The following is an 18,972-nucleotide window of genomic DNA, read 5'->3' on the forward strand; positions in this document are numbered from 1 at the left end:
TGCCTGATCCTGCCTGTCCCTGATTGACCCTGCCTGCCATTCTGACCCTGCCTGACATTCTGTCCCTGATTGACTCTGCCTTGGGTTACAAACCTCTGCCTGCCCTTTGTTATAATAACTATTCTGAGAACCAAACTATCTGCCTCCTGTGTCTACAGCTGGGTCATATCCTGAGTCATGATAAAAGTAGTGCACTACATTAGAATCAGATGGTTCATGTTGTGAGCTGTGTGCAACAACTCTGGAGGCAAGTCAGAGTAATAATCCAACAACAAGCTGCTGATTCAGCATGAATCACAACCCTAATAGCAAAGGTGTGATACATGAAGGAACGAAAGTACTAAAACTGGTATTGGGGAAATTGGTAGAATGATGAAATGTCTCACCACCAACCCTACTTATTCACTGAGTGTACAAAACATTAAGAACACCTGCTATTCCATGACAGACTGACCAGGTGAATCGAGGTGAAAGCTATGATCCCTTATTGATGTCACTTGTTACATCCACTTCAATCAAATCAAATCAAAATCAAATTTTATTGGTCACATACACATGGTTAGCAGATGTTAATGCGAGTGTAGTGAAATGCTTGTGCTTCTAGTTCCGACAATGCAGTAATATCTAACAAGTAATCAAACAATTTCACAACAGCTAACTTATACACACAAGTGTAAAGGAATGATTAAGAATATGTACATAAGAATATATCAATGAGTGATGGCTGAACGGCATAGGCAAGATGCAGTAGATGGTATAGAGTACAGTATATACATATGAGATGAGTAATGCAGGGTATATAAACATTATATAAAGTGGCATTGTTTAAGTGACTAGTGATACATTTATTACATCCAATTTTGAATTATTAAAGTGGCTAGAGATTTGAGTCTGTATGTTGGCAGCAGCCAGTCAATGTTAGTGATGGCTGTTTAACAGTCTGATGGCCTTGAGATAGAAGCTGTTTTTCAGTCTCTCAGTCCCTGCTTTGATGCACCTGTACTGACCTGGCCTTCTGGATGATAGCGGGGTGAACAGGCAGTGGCTCGGGTGGTTGTTGTCCTAAATGATCTTTATGGCCTTCCTGTGACATCGGGTGGTGTAGGTGTCCTAGTTTGCCCCCGGTGATGCGTTGTGCAGACCTCACTACCCTCTGGAGAGCCTTGCGGTTGTGGGCGGAGCAGTTGCTGTACCAGACGGTGATACAGCCCGACAGGATGCTCCTGACTGTGCATCTGTAAAAGCTGTGAGGGTTTTTGGTGACAAGCCAAATTTCTTCAGCCTCCTGAGGTTGAAAAAGCTCTGTTGCGCCTTCTTCACCACCCTGTCTTTGTGGGTGGACCGTTTCAGTTTGTCCGTGATGTGTACGCCGAGGAACTTAAAACTTTCCACCTTCTCCACTACTGTCCCGTCGATGTGGATAGGGGGGTGCTCCCTCTGCTGTTTCCTGAAGTCCACGATCATCTCCTTTGTTTTGTTGACGTTGAGTGTGAGGTTATTTTCCTGACACCACACTCCGAGGGCCCTCACCTCCTCCCTGTAGGCCGTCTCATCGTTGTTGGTAATCAAGCCTACCACTGTAGTGTCATCTGCAAACTTGATGATTGAGTTGGAGGTGTGCATGGCCACGCAGTCATAGGTGAACAGGGAGTAAAGGAGAGGGCTGAGAATGCACCCTTGTGGGGCCCCAGTGTTGAGGATCAGCGGGGTGGAGATGTTGTTTCCTACCCTCACCACCTGGGGGCGGCCCGTCAGGAAGTCCAGTACCCAGTTGCACAGGGCGGGGTCGAGACCCAGGGTCTCGAGCTTAATGAAGAGTTTGGAGGGTACTATGGTGTTAAATGCTGAGCTGTAGTTGATGAACAGCATTCTTACATAGGTATTCCTTTTGTCCAGATGGGTTAGGGCAGTGTGCGGTGTTATTGCGATTGCATCGTCTGTGGACCTATTGGGGCAGTAAGCAAATTGGAGTGGGTCTAGGGTGGAGGTGATATGATCCTTGACTCAAAGCACTTCATGATGACGGAAGTGAGTGCTATGGGGCGATAGTCGTTTAGCTCAGTTACCTTAGCTTTCTTGGGAACAGGAACAATGGTGGCCCCCTTGAAGCATGTGGGAACAGCAGACTGGGTTAAGGATTGATTGAATATGTCCGTGAACACACCAGCCAGCTGGTCTGCGCATGCTCTGAGAACGCGGCTAGGATGCGAGGGTTAACACATTTAAATGTTTTACTCACGTTGGCTGCAGTGAAGGAGAGCCCGCAGGTTTTGGTAGCGGACCATGTCAGTGGCACTGTATTGTCCTCAAAGCGGGCAAAGAAGTTGTTTATTTTGTCTGGGAGCAAGACATTTGTGTCCGCGACGGGGCTGGTTTTCTTTTTGTAATCCGTGATTGACTGTAGACCCTGCCACATACGTCTCGTGTCTGAGCCGTTGAATTGCGACTCTACTTTGTCTCTATACTGACGCTTAGCTTGTTTGATTGTCTTGCGGAGGGAATAGCTAGAATAGCTAGCAATCAGTGTAGATGAAGGGGAGGAGACAGGTTAAATAATACTTTTTAAAGCCATGAGACAATTGAGGCATGGATTGTGTATGTGTGCCATTCAGAGGATGAATTGGCAAGACCAAATATTTAAGTGACTTTGAACATGGTATGGTAGTAGGTGCCAGGCACACCGGTTTGGGTCAAGAGCTGCAACGCTGCTGAGTTTTTCATGCTCACCGTTTCCCGTGTGTATCTAGAATGGTCCTCCACCCAAAGGAAATCCACGCAACTTGACACAACTGTGGGAAGCATTGGAGTCAACATGGGCCGGCATCCCTGTGGAACCCTTTCGACAACTTGTAGAGTCCATGCCCTGACAAACTGAGTCTGTTCTGAAGGCAAAAGGGGTGCAACTCAATATTAGGAAGATGTTCCTAATGTTTTGTGCACTCAGTGTATACTGTAGACCCATACTGGATAATATACAGAAATGCAGATGAGTATTCAAAGTGGAAATCACATGTAAGGCGTCTCTATTGTGTGTAGAGTGAGGTGGTGTGTGGGGCAACAAACATCTGTTTGGATTACTTGCTAAGAAGCCTACTGTTCTACCATCATTGTCTATTGCCATCCTATGTGCTATGGCATTGTTCTAGTGAGAGGGCATCAGAGCCAGCTGCTGAAAGAGCTCTAGGCCCCCTGAACTCCACAACTCAGCAAGATTACAACAGAAGGTTGATTAAGTCTCAGAGGCTGTGTTTTTTAACTTTACTGTTTTATGGCAGGATATTTAAAAAAAAATCCCCTCAGTAAAACAGACATTAACAGGGAAAACACAATACCATCGAAAATAAAGGAAGTTTATTTTCTTTCCTCCAGCATTCCACAGAATTCTTTAAGATGGTATCCGACACACATGGAATTCACATAAAATAAGTGGACCTGGCCAATTCTAAAGGCTCTGTAATAAAAAAATAAACACACACACACACACACACACACACACACACACACACACACACACACACACACACACACACACACACACACACACACACACACACACACACACACACACACACACACACACACACACCTTTCCCAGCATCTCTTTACTGCAAGACTATTTATTTGAGTTGTAAATCATTTTGGAGTTGTTAGTGAGGTTCATACAGTATGTGTTGCATATCACTCAGAGGTTCATACAGTATGTGATGCATATCACTCAGAGTTTCATACAGTATGTGTTGCATGTCACTCAGAGGTTCATACAGTATGTGATGCATATCACTCAGAGTTTCATACAGTATGTGTTGCATGTCACTCAGAGTTTCATACAGTATGTGTTGCATATCACTCAGAGTTTCATACAGTATGTGTTGCATGTCACTCAGAGTTCCATACAGTATGTGTTGCATATCACTCAGAGTTTCATACAGTATGTGTTGCATATCACTCAGAGGTTCATACAGTATGTGATGCATATCACTCAGAGTTTCATACAGTATGTGTTGCATGTCACTCAGAGTTTCATACAGTATGTGTTGCATGTCACTCAGAGGTTCATACAGTATGTGTTGCATGTCACTCAGAGTTCCATACAGTATGTGTTGCATATCACTCAGAGTTTCATACAGTATGTGTTGCATATCACTCAGAGGTTCATACAGTATGTGTTGCATGTCACTCAGAGTTTCATACAGTATGTGTTGCATATCACTCAGAGTTTCATACAGTATGTGTTGCATATCACTCAGAGGTTCATACAATATGTGTTGCATATCACTCAGAGTTTCATACAGTATGTGTTGCATGTCACTCAGAGTTCCATACAGTATGTGTTGCATGTCACTCAGAGTTCCATACAGTATGTGTTGCATGTCACTCAGAGTTCCATACAGTATGTGTTGCATATCACTCAGAGTTTCATACAGTATGTGTTGCATGTCACTCAGAGTTTCATACAGTATGTGTTGCATGTCACTCAGAGTTTCATACAGTATGTGTTGCATGTCACTCAGAGGTTCATACAGTATGTGTTGCATGTCACTCAGAGTTCCATACAGTATGTGTTGCATATCACTCAGAGTTTCATACAGTATGTGTTGCATATCACTCAGAGGTTCATACAGTATGTGTTGCATGTCACTCAGAGTTTCATACAGTATGTGTTGCATATCACTCAGAGTTTCATACAGTATGTGTTGCATATCACTCAGAGGTTCATACAATATGTGTTGCATATCACTCAGAGTTTCATACAGTATGTGTTGCATGTCACTCAGAGTTCCATACAGTATGTGTTGCATATCACTCAGAGTTCCATACAGTATGTGTTGCATGTCACTCAGAGGTTCATACAGTATGTGTTGCATGTCACTCAGAGTTTCATACAGTATGTGTTGCATGTCACTCAGAGTTCCATACAGTATGTGTTGCATGTCACTCAGAGTTCCATACAGTATGTGTTGCATATCACTCAGAGTTTCATACAGTATGTGTTGCATATCACTCAGAGTTTCATACAATATGTGTTGCATGTCACTCAGAGTTTCCAGGCTCTCTAGTTGTAGCGTCTGGTAACTGAAGTGCTGCTCTGATGTCACAGTGTGTAGTAGATGTACAGGAAAGCAACCCTATGCTTTTCACTCTCTCCAGCCAACTTCTGAAGTGGAGAAATAAAGACCCATTACAGTACTGACTCTAACCATGATTTATTTGCACTTTTTCCACTTCACAGACATTAAATATAAAGACTCAATTGTGGGTACCATAATTGAGTCTTTTATGTATAATGTTGTCAGTTTGTCCAAGCCTTGGCTCTGAGAAAATAAACTGTATGGTAATTTTCCCTCTGTACAGTATGCAATTGCAGTGACAGCTTATGGAACAGATGTATCTAATGACTGCAATACCAGGTACTATGCAGCTACTATGTCACTTGGACATCCTACTTAAAATTGCAATGATGGTCCATTTCTGTACAGAGGCTGCATTTCCCAGGAGGAATAATAATTATCTCTCCATCTGGACTGTACATGCATGCTTGGTGTTAAATCACGTTTCTCACAGAACACTGACTACACCACTTCCGGAACCCGTTCAAACCTCATGTTAAACAATAAATAATTGAGTGTCTTGTGGAATCGCAACTCAGAAAGTGCTTTGCTTGAACTTTGAACTATGAGATATCTTTAACGTGTAAATTGTGTGTAAAGACAGACTGTCTTCAACAGTGATCCATTCATTCACTGTGGATTCTCCAGGCCCGCATTGGAGGGATGAGTGTGTGTGTGTGTGTGTGTGTGTGTGTGTGTGTGCGTGCGTGCGTGCGTGTGTTTGTGTGGTTTTGCAAAGCTTGTGTTGCAGGGATGGATGAGAGGATTGGCGGTTACAGTCAAAACTGGACCTGGTTTCAGTAATTGAATATGCATGGCAGTTTCAGATATTCCCACACCTCTCCTCCCTCCCTCCCTCCCTCCCTCCCTCCCTCCCTCAACAGGGCAGGCCTGGTGATGATTCTAGCTGTTAGATGCATCTAGATGGAGCACAACACACTTCAGCAGATGTGTATAAATAGGGCCTGCTGTTATTGCTAATAAGGATGAAGTACAGAGAAGAGGACTGTGTCAGCTGCCATAAGCACTGTGTCAGCTGCCATAAGCACTGTGTCAGACAGCCAGCAGCACTCCTTAACTACTCCACTCTGAGGGATTCATCACTCTGTCAGGCAGCCAGCAGCACTCCTTAACTACTCCACTCTGAGGGATTCATCACTCTGTCAGGCAGCCAGCAGCACTCCTTAACTACTCCACTCTGAGGGATTCATCACTCTGTCAGGCAGCCAGCAGCACTCCTTAACTACTCCACTCTGAGGGATTCATCACTCTGTCAGGCAGCCAGCAGCACTCCTTAACTACTCCACTCTGAGGGATTCATCACTCTGTCAGGCAGCCAGCAGCACTCCTTAACTACTCCACTCTGAGGGATTCATCACTCTGTCAGGCAGCCAGCAGCACTCCTTAACTACTCCACTCTGAGGGATTCATCTCTCTGTCAGGCAGCCAGCAGCACTCCTTAACTACTCCACTCTGAGGGGTTCATCTCTCTGTCAGGCAGCCAGCAGCACTCCTTAACTACTCCACTCTGAGGGATTCATCCCTCTGTCAGGCAGCCAGCAGCACTCCTTAACTACTCCACTCTGAGGGATTCATCCCTCTGTCAGGCAGCCAACAGCACTCCTTAACTACTCCACTCTGAGGGATTCATCTCTCTGTCAGGCAGCCAACAGCACTCCTTAACTACTCCACTCTGAGGGATTCATCACTCTGTCAGGCAGCCAACAGCACTCCTTAACTACTCCACTCTGAGGGATTCATCACTCTGTCAGGCAGCCAGCAGCACTCCTTAACTACTCCACTCTGAGGGATTCATCACTCTGTCAGGCAGCCAGCAGCACTCCTTAACTACTCTGGCTCCAGGATGCAGCAGCATGATGATGAGCCTGGTAGGCTGTAAGACTTCCTGTCTTCACCAGACTATAGCCTGGCTAACACAAGCTATACAAACTACACTCCAGACCTGGGGTCAAATAGGATACGTTTTCCTTCAACATGGTTAAGCAGCGCTTGATAAAAAAAAAGCTTTGCCAACAGAATAGTCTCGCCCATCTGCCATTCCAGGCAGGCTCAATTCAAATGTTCAAAGTATTTTGAAAAGAAAACAGATACTATTTGAACCCTGTCAGGCTCCTGTAGGTTTTAATGAGGACCTCCTTATTAATAAGCAATTAAAAAAAAAAAAAAAGAAAGCAATTTGCTAGTTGGACTAGCAAAATAACATGATATTTAAACACATTTACATCCCTCTCTATATTCTGTAGTTAATATCATTATGTTGCTAACTAGGAATGTAGCTACTCAAACAGAAACCCTGCCCTGTGGTGGATTGTTCTGGACCAGATGGCCAAACCTTACATAGTGTACACCTCAGTGCGGACAGACAGACAGACAGAGCTCCCCTGCCCTCACACACTCGGCTTGAGCCTGGCTCTCTGACTTCATGTCTGGGAATATCCTGCGGTTCTCTGTGTGTGTCGGTGTCTGTGTGTCTTGGCTTGAAAATGGGTTATTAGTGTTAATTTATAACTAAAAACATTATGGCTGTAAATCATCACAACCAGCCCAGCCAATGCATACTAAGTCAGTAAACCTTACACACAATAACACAAACATAACATGCCCATAAAATACACATTGTTATTTTTGACAGTCTTCACAGGGAGAGGGATATTCACTGAGCGTACAAAACATTAGAAACACCTTTTGTCCTCAGAACAGCCTCAATTTGTCGGGGCATGGACTCTACAAGGAGTCTAAAGCGTTCCACAGGGATGCTGGCCCATGTTGACTCCAATGCTTCCCACAGTTGTGTCAAGTTGGCTGGATGTCCATTGGGTGGTGGACCATTCTTGATACAAATGGGAAATTGTTGAGTGTGAAAAACCCAGCAGCATTTCAGCTCTTGACACAAACCGGTGTGCATGGCAGCTACTACCATACCCCGTTCAAAGGCACTTAAATCTTTTGTCTTGCCCATATATCCTCTGAATGGCAGACATACACAATCCATGTCTCAATTGTCTCAAGGCTTAAAAATCTGTCTTTAACCAGGTCTCCTCCCCTTCATCTACACTGATTGAAGTGGATAGGTGTCAACAATAAGGGATCATAGCTTTCACCTGGATTCACCTGGTCAGTCTGTCATGGAAAGAGTTCTTAATGTTTTGTATACTCAGTGTATCTTTCTTTTATTGACAGACAGAAACGGATTTCTGTGGTAATAGAGCAGTGAATCGGCTGTGTGTATCTGTGTGTGTCTGTGTGTATTGTGACAACCACCCAACAAACAGCCCACAAGACATTCATAATGGTGTGCATTATAAAGAGGCAGGGTTGGCCTTGTAGTGAATAGAGTTAGGATGGGTTGAGCTCAGCTCAGACAACAGGGTGGGGTCGGCCCAAGGTTATTATTATGACTGTGAGCTACAAGGTCTGTTGTATTGACTGCATGGGTTACACCAGTCATATCTGGTGCTTCTACACCTGCATTGCTTGCTGTTTGGGGTTTTAGGCTGGGTTTCTGTACAGCACTTTGAGATATCAGCTGATGTAAGAAGGGCTATATAAATACATTTGATCTACGGCTCTGGGTTACATGATACAGGCAAGCAAACAACTATTAATAAGTTATCATGTTAATATTGATAACGGTTTTGCATAAGTACCCATTTTGAGTGTTTACTGTATGTGTTTATGTGTGTTCTTCAGCCTTTAAGTATTTGACTCAGAACCTAGTATTTTAAAACACATGCTGTCAACAGTAGAAGGAATCCCATGACACATGTTTATTGAGGACTGTAGAGAAAACCACATGGGTTATGAGGTCAGCCTGGGACAAACCACAGCCATGCACACACACATATATATAATGTAAATATGTATATAGAATGGCTCACACACAGGTCAAACCACAGGAGATAAGATCAAACGTATAGATAAAAAGTTTAATTCATGGGTTCAAAAGACAGAAGCAACAGGAGTGAAGAAGTGCAGCCATTTTCAATTGTCTTTACAAACAGCGAGTGTTTTAAAGCCTTACTACACAAAACAGATGACTGATCATCATAATCAATAAGTCATATTATATATAATACTAAGGCACATTCTAACAGAATGCTTTGTCTGCAGTGTCTGCCAGTTACTCTGTGTGTCCAAAATCAGACCCTATACCCTGTAGTTGAAACCTTTTGACCAGGCCACTATGTAGGGAACAAGGTGCTATTTCAGACACACAAAAGGTTCTATAGGCTACTTCCAACTATAATACTTCAGCTCATAGTAATGTGGGGAATACGTCAGGGTTCCTCACTACACTAACATTTTGACCATATAGAATTGTACAGCTTTTAGATGGTCTATATTCTACAAGTTTATGTTTCGTCACTGAACAGCTTATGTTACCTCATCTTTCCTTCCTTCATTTGTCCCATAAGGGTAGCTGTAGTACAATGCAATTTCCTTATGCAATTTTACTGGTATATTCTTAACCAATCAATAAATACATCCTGTGTCAATCAAACCAATTTAAAAAGAATTCCATGCCTGAACTCTATACAGTACTGTACATACACAATTTACCCTGCCAAACCAGTAACAGGACCCTCAGAATAGCCTGGGTCCAGATGTGTTTGTTCTGTATAGCAAACTCCTATTGTATCCATTGGAAAAACAGGAATCTGGAACCAGGCTACCCTCAAAAACCCACCACCCTAAAATAACATATCTTAACATCATCCAGACTCTTTCTGAAACCAGAACCCCACAGACAGACTTTTTAATATCATCCATTTGATCAGGAATGTAGTTGGACGGCCAAAACAGTATAAATCTGGGTCTTTACATTCCTGCTGTTAAGATTAATGGTTAAAGTAGTGCTCCTGTCCTGATCAGCACCATCTGCACCTGCAGCCAGACTACTCCCTCTCTCCCAGGTGAGAAAGATCCCTACCCCTGGCCTGTCAGCATGTTACCGTGACAACGCAGCACCTTCCTTTAAAAACACCATGTATCACTACTCGGAGGAAAGCCTAAAATGTGTTATGTTTACAGAAAAGGATTATTTAAAAAACTTTTCACCTGGTCTCTAAACTCCCCCTCAACGGATCTATGCTGAACTGTCCCGTTAAGGGTACTTAAAGAGAAATAAAATGAAAATAAAATGTGTTTTATGGCAGTTCTTAAAGTTAAATTTTATGTGGAGTTGTAACACGTATATATCCACGCTCATAAATATACATAAACATTACATAAACTGATCATGAACTCATTAAAGTGAAGAATGGGCTTCTTGGCCCTTATGCTTTAGTGGGGGGGAGAGAATGGCATACACATACACTAATGTGGTGCTTTTGTTTTTACTACGGACCCACTCAGGGTTAAATTGTTTTCAATAAATATATATATTTTTTAATTAAGTGTAAATAAAAAGTAATTTAGAAGGTCGCTGTGCTAGGAGGCTGAGGTGGGCATAGCCAGGTTTCAGGGGTTGGAGGGGAGGAAATAGAGGCTAGTGGCAGGGTCTCAGGTCTCTGGGCTGCTTATAGAGGCAAGCCTAGTGATAATAACACTGTTGGTTTGTGGTAGTAGTATTGGAGAAGTCAGGTTGGTCTCGGAGGCTGGGGACTGGACGGGGCAGACAGCAGCAGCTCAGGGCTGGGCCTCTGTGCTGACATCCTTTTCGTAGATGTAGCTGCCTACACCACCAGTGTTCACCCCTGGAGAGACAAGAACACATTTTACATTTGAGTCATTTAGCAGGCGATCTTATCCAGAGCGACTTACAGTAGTGAGTGCATACATTTTCAGACGTCTGGATAAAGTAATCCTTCTAACCCCCCCTTAAAAGATTTAGATGCACTATTGTAAAGTGGTTGTTCCACTGGATATCATAAGGTGAATGCACCAACTTGTAAGTCGCTCTGGATAAGAGCGTCTGCTAAATGACTTAAATGTAAATGTAGGCAGGATCACATGCGGAAAATGTATTGCAGTATAACAAATCATTTATTTTCAGTTGGTGGTTTTGAAACAGTCTGAGTAAGTTGCATCACTTTTGTGTCGGAAGAGCAATATGAGTGGGTTCTTTAAAAAAGCAATTCTACACTGCATAACTACTGTTACAGCAGAGCTAATACAGGTCAGACAACAGCACCACCTGGTGGTTGAATAAAGAAGACAAGCGACACACCTACCTTTGGGTCCAAAGAGACAAGCATAGCATGGCTTGTGGCAGTATGGCTGGCCATCATGCTGTAATAAAAATATAAAACCTACACATGAAAATGTGACCATACCATGTATTCATTGAGGATATCCATATTAGAACACATTTATCAAGCGACAGGTAGCCTAGTGGTTAGAGCGTTGGACTAGTAACCGAAAAGTTGCAAGATTGAATCCCCGAGCTGACAAGGTAAACATCTGTCGTTCTGCCCCTGAACAAGGCAGTTAACCCACTGTTCCTAGGCTGTCATTGAAAATAAGAATTTGTTCTTAACAGACTTGCCTAGTAAAATAAAAAAATCCTATTTAGGTGCATTCAAGAAGACCAGCCTTAACAAGGTGTTGTGTAGATTCCCTGATATTATTAATGATTAGTTATTTAGGATGCAAGCTTATTTGTAGATCAGTGATTCTGTGCAGTCAGGGCCTTGTTCAGGCTAACTCCTTTGAACACTGTGATTGTCTTTGAATAGCTGGCCCCTTCCTGTTTAAACACCCCTTTCACCCCATCCCTTCTTTCTCCATCACCTCCCACCCTATCCATCCCTCTATCTCTCCTACCTCTGCATGGCTGCCGGCGGCCAGGGTCTTGCTGCACCTCTCACAGCGGAGACAGGGCCGATGCCAGTCCTTCCCCAGGGAAGTCACCTTCTCAGCTGTCACACACACACACACACACACCTTAGAAATGAGATGCATTCATCTCAGGGTTGCTTCAGCAGGTGCCTCGGATATGTTTCAAACGTAATTCAACAGAATGACACACAGGAGCACACTATACTATGGCATCTGGACAACAGATAATTCTCACCCTGGTAGTGTGTGATAGGTACTTAATAGTATGTAATATAATGGCTACGTACCAAAGTAGACCTTCTTGTTACACCTGGGACACAGGTTGGCCTCACCAGAGAAGGTAGTGATGCTGGAAGCTGTACACACACACAAACACAGTAGTATGGCCTATGGCCTGCAACGGTGCAAAAACCCAGTGTTAACAGCTAAATAAACTACCCTGTGACCCTCCCTGGAGTGAGCCTGGTGTTAACCTGTTGTTAGCCTTTCCCCTGGAGTGAACCTGTTGTTAGCCTGATGTTAGCCTTTCCCCTGGTGTTAACCTGTTGTTAGCCTGATGTTAGCCTTTCCCCTGGTGTTAACCTGTTGTTAGCCTGATGTTAGCCTTTCCCCTGGAGTGAACCTGTTGTTAGCCTGATGTTAGCCTTTCCCCTGGTGTTAACCTGTTGTTAGCCTGATGTTAGCCTTTCCCCTGGTGTTAACCTGTTGTTAGCCTGATGTTAGCCTTTCCCCTGGTGTTAACCTGTTGTTAGCCTGATGTTAGCCTTTCCCCTGGAGTGAGCCTGGTGTTAACCTGTTGTTAGCCTTTCCCCTGGAGTGAACCTGTTGTTAGCCTGATGTTAGCCTTTCCCCTGGTGTTAACCTGTTGTTAGCCTGATGTTAGCCTTTCCCCTGGAGTGAACCTGTTGTTAGCCTGATGTTAGCCTTTCCCCTGGTGTTAACCTGTTGTTAGCCTGATGTTAGCCTTTCCCCTGGTGTTAACCTGTTGTTAGCCTGATGTTAGCCTTTCCCCTGGTGTTAACCTGTTGTTAGCCTGATGTTAGCCTTTCCCCTGGAGTGAACCTGTTGTTAGCCTGATGTTATCCTTTCCCCTGGTGTTAACCTGTTGTTAGCCTGATGTTAGCCTTTCCCCTGGAGTGAACCTGTTGTTAGCCTGATGTTAGCCTTCCCCCTGGTGTTAACCTGTTGTTAGCCTGATGTTAGCCTTTCCGCTGGAGTGAACCTGTTGTTAGCCTGATGTTAGCCTTTCCGCTGGAGTGAACCTGTTGTTAGCCTGATGTTAGCCTTTCCCCTGCTGTTAGCCTGATGTTAGCCTTTCCCCTGGTGTTAACCTGTTGTTAGCCTGATGTTAGCCTTTCCCCTGGAGTGAACCTGTTGTTAGCCTGATGTTAGCCTTTCCCCTGGTGTTAACCTGTTGTTAGCCTGATGTTAGCCTTTCCCCTGGTGTTAACCTGTTGTTAGCCTGATGTTAGCCTTTCCCCTGGTGTTAACCTGTTGTTAGCCTGATGTTAGCCTTTCCCCTGGAGTGAACCTGTTGTTAGCCTGATGTTATCCTTTCCCCTGGTGTTAACCTGTTGTTAGCCTGATGTTAGCCTTTCCCCTGGAGTGAACCTGTTGTTAGCCTGATGTTAGCCTTCCCCCTGGTGTTAACCTGTTGTTAGCCTGATGTTAGCCTTTCCGCTGGAGTGAACCTGTTGTTAGCCTGATGTTAGCCTTTCCGCTGGAGTGAACCTGTTGTTAGCCTGATGTTAGCCTTTCCCCTGCTGTTAGCCTGGTGTTAGCCTTTCCCCTGGTGTTAACCTGTTGTTAGCCTGATGTTAGCCTTTCCCCTGGAGTGAGCCTGATGTTAGCCTTTCCACTGGTGTTATCCTGATGTTAGCCTTTCCCCTGGTGTTAACCTGTTGTTAGCCTTTCCCCTGGAGTGAACCTGTTGTTAGCCTGATGTTAGCCTTTCCCCTGGTGTTAACCTGTTGTTAGCCTGATGTTAGCCTTTCCCCTGGAGTGAACCTGTTGTTAGCCTGATGTTAGCCTTTCCCCTGGTGTTAACCTGTTGTTAGCCTGATGTTAGCCTTTCCCCTGGTGTGAACCTGTTGTTAGCCTGATGTTAGCCTTTCCCCTGGTGTTAACCTGTTGTTAGCCTGATGTTAGCCTTTCCCCTGGAGTGAACCTGTTGTTAGCCTGATGTTAGCCTTTCCGCTGGAGTGAACCTGTTGTTAGCCTGATGTTAGCCTTTCCCCTGCTGTTAGCCTGGTGTTAGCCTGATGTTAGCCTTTCCCCTGGTGTTAACCTGTTGTTAGCCTGATGTTAGCCTTTCCCCTGGAGTGAGCCTGATGTTAGCCTTTCCACTGGTGTTATCCTGATGTTAGCCTTTCCCCTGGTGTTATCCTGATGTTAGCCTGATGTTAGCCTTTCCCCTGGAGTGAACCTGTTGTTAGCCTGATGTTAGCCTTTCCCCTGGTGTTAACCTGTTGTTAGCCTGATGTTAGCCTTTCCCCTGGAGTGAACCTGTTGTTAGCCTGATGTTAGCCTTTCCCCTGGTGTTAACCTGTTGTTAGCCTGATGTTAGCCTTTCCCCTGGTGTTAACCTGTTGTTAGCCTGATGTTAGCCTTTCCCCTGGTGTTAACCTGTTGTTAGCCTGATGTTAGCCTTTCCCCTGGTGTTAACCTGTTGTTAGCCTGATGTTAGCAGGGCCTGTATAGCAGGGTCTGTATAGCAGGGTCTGTATAGCAGGGTCTGTATAGCAGGGTCTGTATAGCAGGGTCTGTATAGCAGGGTAACACAGAGTCTGCTAATCCTTTCTAATAAAGGCAGCTACTTCCACGTCATCACTTACACACGTGGACACATGTAAACATGTGTGAAAGAACGTGCACACGTAGCATATACCTTTGACAGGAGCCCTGGGTGCCAATGCCGCCTTCTCCTCAGGTTTGGGGGGGGCGTCCACGTCAGTAGGGGTCGGGCTATTGTTGAGGGGGGCTTCATACACATAGGACCCTGCTCCACCAATGTTTACACCTATAGAGGTCATAGGTCAGGTTCAGCCCAGAGCCACATGTATATGATACCTATTATTTCATATAACATATTTCCAAACATTTAACAATCGTAACATATGGCTGTGGTTCAGCCCATCTGATTACTACACAACAGTGTGTTTCTAAAACAGTACAATCAAGCTGGAGGTTATCAGGAAGTCAGTTTGAAGATCTTCAGATAGTTTTAACAACTGGGCTTTGGACAGACATACAAGTGTATTGCACCTTTTGGTCCGAAGAGGGCAGCATAGCATGGTTTGTGGCAGAAGGGCTTCCCATCGTGCTGTGTAAAGGGAATAAAGAAGAGGAGAATGACAGACAGGGAGGAAATAACAAGTCTAAAACACAAGACTAACAACCATTACTTGGCAATTTCCCTTTTCTAGCCAGACTCATGCATTTTTGGGAAAAAAATGTTATTGGATTGTGTGTGTGGGAGAGAGGGGCTGAGACAGAGATAAAAAGCACCACAGCCTCCTGAGAAAGAGAGTCTGATAAATCAACAGTACTGGTCTCCTGGTTACAACGACGTTTGGACATATGGTGTAGATACAACACACAGACATGGTAGAATGGAAAGTGTGGATCAAACCAAAAGCCTCACATCCGGGTCCTGTTCAGGAGAATGGTTTTGGTTGGAGGATTACAGATTGGTGGTCATGTAACAGTTGTCAGTGGTGTAACATGTAACAGACTGGACAGGCAGCAGAGGGATCAGGGCATGGGACAGATACCAGACCATCGTCCAGAAGAGGAGACCGTGGTGATGTAACAACAGAGTGGCCTAGGCCAGCCAGCCAGTAGGAGGATCATCAGGGTCTAGACCAGAGAGCAGACATCCAGTCCAGTCCTAATTCATCTTTCCTCCACTCCTCCATTTCTCACCTCGCCGCTTTCGCAAAATGGATTGGAGGAGGTTCGAGGGGAGGGAGGGACCTTGGATACTCTCCTCCAATACAGTTGAGGAGGAGGCGAGAGGATGTAAGAGGGATCTCCTCACAGGAGATATGTGATTTACTGGGCCTGGAAGTGTTCTCTTCACAGCATATATCACTGGCTACAGTCCTTGTCGTCTTATAGCGTTATAGTACACCAATAACCCCCCATCTATGAACCCGCCCTTCAGTTTCCATGATGATAAACTACAGGCTTTTCACACCACGGCCAGGTTAACACCATGTCAATGCAGTCTAGGGCCGCAGGGCGGATTTGGGACATGCTGTCCTTGGAGAGGACGGACTAGAGGACATTTAACATGTAATCACTGTGTGTGTGGAATCTGCTGTCTGTTCATGGAGAGGACGGACTAGAGGACATGTAATCCCTGTGTGTGTGTGTGGAATCTGCTGTCTGTTCATGGAGAGGACGGACTAGAGGACATGTAATCCCTGTGTGTGTGTGTGGAATCTGCTGTCTGTTCATGGAGAGGACGGACTAGAGGACATGTAATCCCTGTGTGTGTGTGTGGAATCTGCTGTCTGTTCATGGAGAGGACGGACTAGAGGACATGTAATCCCTGTGTGTGTGTGTGGAATCTGCTGTCTGTTCATGGAGAGGACGGACTAGAGGACATGTAATCCCTGTGTGTGTGTGTGGAATCTGCTGTCTGTTCATGGAGAGGACGGACTAGAGGACATGTAATCCCTGTGTGTGTGTGTGGAATCTGCTGTCTGTTCATGGAGAGGACGGACTAGAAGACATGTAATATATAGAGATTAAACAACCCAGGCCAGGTCTGGCAGCATCCATTACTAGCCTGGTCACAGATACTAGCCTGGTCACAGTGTTTGTGCTGTACAGGAGTTGGTTATAGCCTGGTCACAGATGTGTTTGTGCTGTATTGGAGTTGGTTATAGCCTGGTCACAGATGTGTTTGTGCTGTACAGGAGTTGGTTATAGCCTGGTCACAGATGTGTTTGTGCTGTACAGGAGTTGGTTATAGCCTGGTCACAGATGTGTTTGTGCTGTATTGGAGTTGGTTATAGCCTGGTCACAGATGTGTTTGTGCTGTATTGGAGATGGTTATAGCCTGGTCACAGATGTGTTTGTGCTGTATTGGAGATGGTTATAGCCTGGTCACAGATGTGTTTGTGCTGTACAGGAGTTGGTTATAGCCTGGTCACAGATGTGTTTCTGCTGTATTGGAGTTGGTTATAGCCTGGTCACAGATGTGTTTGTGCTGTATTGGAGTTGGTTATAGCCTGGTCACTGATGCGTTTGTGCTGTACAGGAATTGGTTATAGCCTGGTCACAGATGTGTTTGTGCTGTATTGCAGTTGGTTATACAGCACAAACCGATCTGGGACCAGGCTAATTTACTACTGGGGTCTGGAGGGAAATTGTGGCGAGGACGGAGAGAGGACATTTAACATGTATGATGTAATCATTTAGAGAGGAAACAACCCAGGGAAATTGAGTTTGTGTCGTAAAAAAGATGCAGAATTCCCATTTCTTCCTGTTCTTTTCTGATCCAGGGACAGTGCTGTTTCACACAGGAGGAAATGTCCACTATTCCTGTTCTGTTCTGATCCAGGCCCAGGGACAGTGCTGTTTCACACAGGAGGAAATGTCCACTATTCCTGTTCTGTTCTGATCCAGGCCCAGGGACAGTGTAGTTTCACAGTGAGGTACAGTAACAGCATGTGTGGAGGAGATATGAGAGGACTGGAGGGGATATACAGTATATTGACTATAACACACAGACATGGAGATAGAAACTAGATTGGCTGTCTAACGGAGTAAAATAGAACCGTTTTACAATATGTTATCCTGTTATTTCTATGGGCTGGCTGGCTAGGTCCTAAAGTGACTGGACAAACAGCTCACCTTCAGCAAGGACATGGGCCGCAAATCTACAGTGTACAGCTGTAGGCTAAACTGTTGGACTATATACAGTGATGGTAATGGTTCAGTGATATTCTGAGAGCTGCTGATCCATCTGGATGTGTGAGGGTGAGTGTGTGAGGGTGAGTGTGAGCGTGAGAGAGATGCACTGCATCACAGTGCTAGAGGCGTCACTACAGACACGCTGTCTCGAATCTAGGCTGTATCACAACCGGCCACGATTGGGAGCTCCATAGCGCGGCACATGATTGGCCCAGCGTCATCCGGTGTACGCCGTCATTGTAAATAAGAATTTGTTCTTAACTGACTTGCCTAGTTAAATAAAAACATGGGGTTTTACCACTAAGCTATACCAGCTAGATCTACAGATGTTGCATCTTAAAATTGGTCATTTCCACTTTGAAATTTCAGACTTGATTTTCCATGAAATATGTATCAACATGTATCCACATAATAATTCACATTTCCCGTTGCTGCCGGATTATTTTCCTTCTGTAACAAACTGGCTCAAATGAAGATCCTACATCTGTATAGAGACTGATTGTGTGTGTGTGAGCCTACAGACCCACAGAAGTTGATGTCATTGTTCATCACTCACCTCAGCATGTCCTCCTGCGTTCAGGGTTTTGTTACAGCGGCCACACTTCAGACAGAACTTATGCCAGTCCTTCCCCAGTGACGACACCTTTTCAGCTAGAGAGAGAAAGAGAGACAAAGAGAGAGAGAGAGAGAAGAGAGAGAGAGAAGAGAGAGAGAGAGAAAGAAGAGAGAGAAAGAAGAGAGAGAAGGAGAGAAAGGAGAGAGAGAGTAAGGAGAGAGAGAGTAAGGAGAGAGAGAGAAAGGAGAAAGAGAGAGAGAGAGAAAGGAGAGAGAGAGAGAGAAAGGAGAGAGAGAGATAGACAGAGAAAGAAAGGAGAAAGAGAGAGAGACAGAGAAAGAGAGAGAGGAGAGACAGAGATAGACAGAGAAAGAAAGGAGAAAGAGAGAGACAGAGAAAGAAAGGAGAAAGAGAGAGAGGAGAGAGATAGACAGAGAAGGGATAGAGAGAGAGAGAGAGATAGGGAAAGGGCAGGGGAAGAAGATTATTAGAGAAAACATCTGAGTAAAGCAGCATTTCCTCCTTTCATTGAAATCAACAACTTCACTTCCTTCTCTGTCTTCTTAAGGTCTTTATATACCT

General features: G+C 44.6%; 1 protein-coding gene across 1 annotated transcript in view; it reads right to left on the reverse strand.

Moving 5' to 3' along the window:
* Positions 1–9,034: 9,034 nt before the first annotated feature.
* LOC129813133 (cysteine-rich protein 2-like) overlaps positions 9,035–18,972 on the reverse strand; it is a 30,864-nt gene continuing 20,926 nt past the window's right edge. The window contains exons 2-8 of the mRNA XM_055865340.1: positions 18,391–18,485; positions 15,174–15,231; positions 14,797–14,928; positions 12,197–12,265; positions 11,895–11,989; positions 11,303–11,360; positions 9,035–10,825 (exon numbers count right to left, since the gene is read on the reverse strand). Of these exons, the coding sequence (XP_055721315.1) occupies positions 10,758–10,825; positions 11,303–11,360; positions 11,895–11,989; positions 12,197–12,265; positions 14,797–14,928; positions 15,174–15,231; positions 18,391–18,485 (575 nt within the window). The 3' untranslated portion in view covers positions 9,035–10,757. The remainder of the gene's footprint in view (positions 10,826–11,302; positions 11,361–11,894; positions 11,990–12,196; positions 12,266–14,796; positions 14,929–15,173; positions 15,232–18,390; positions 18,486–18,972) is intronic.

This window comes from Salvelinus fontinalis, chromosome 16, assembly GCF_029448725.1.
Source record: "Salvelinus fontinalis isolate EN_2023a chromosome 16, ASM2944872v1, whole genome shotgun sequence".
Taxonomy (NCBI): domain Eukaryota; kingdom Metazoa; phylum Chordata; class Actinopteri; order Salmoniformes; family Salmonidae; genus Salvelinus; species Salvelinus fontinalis.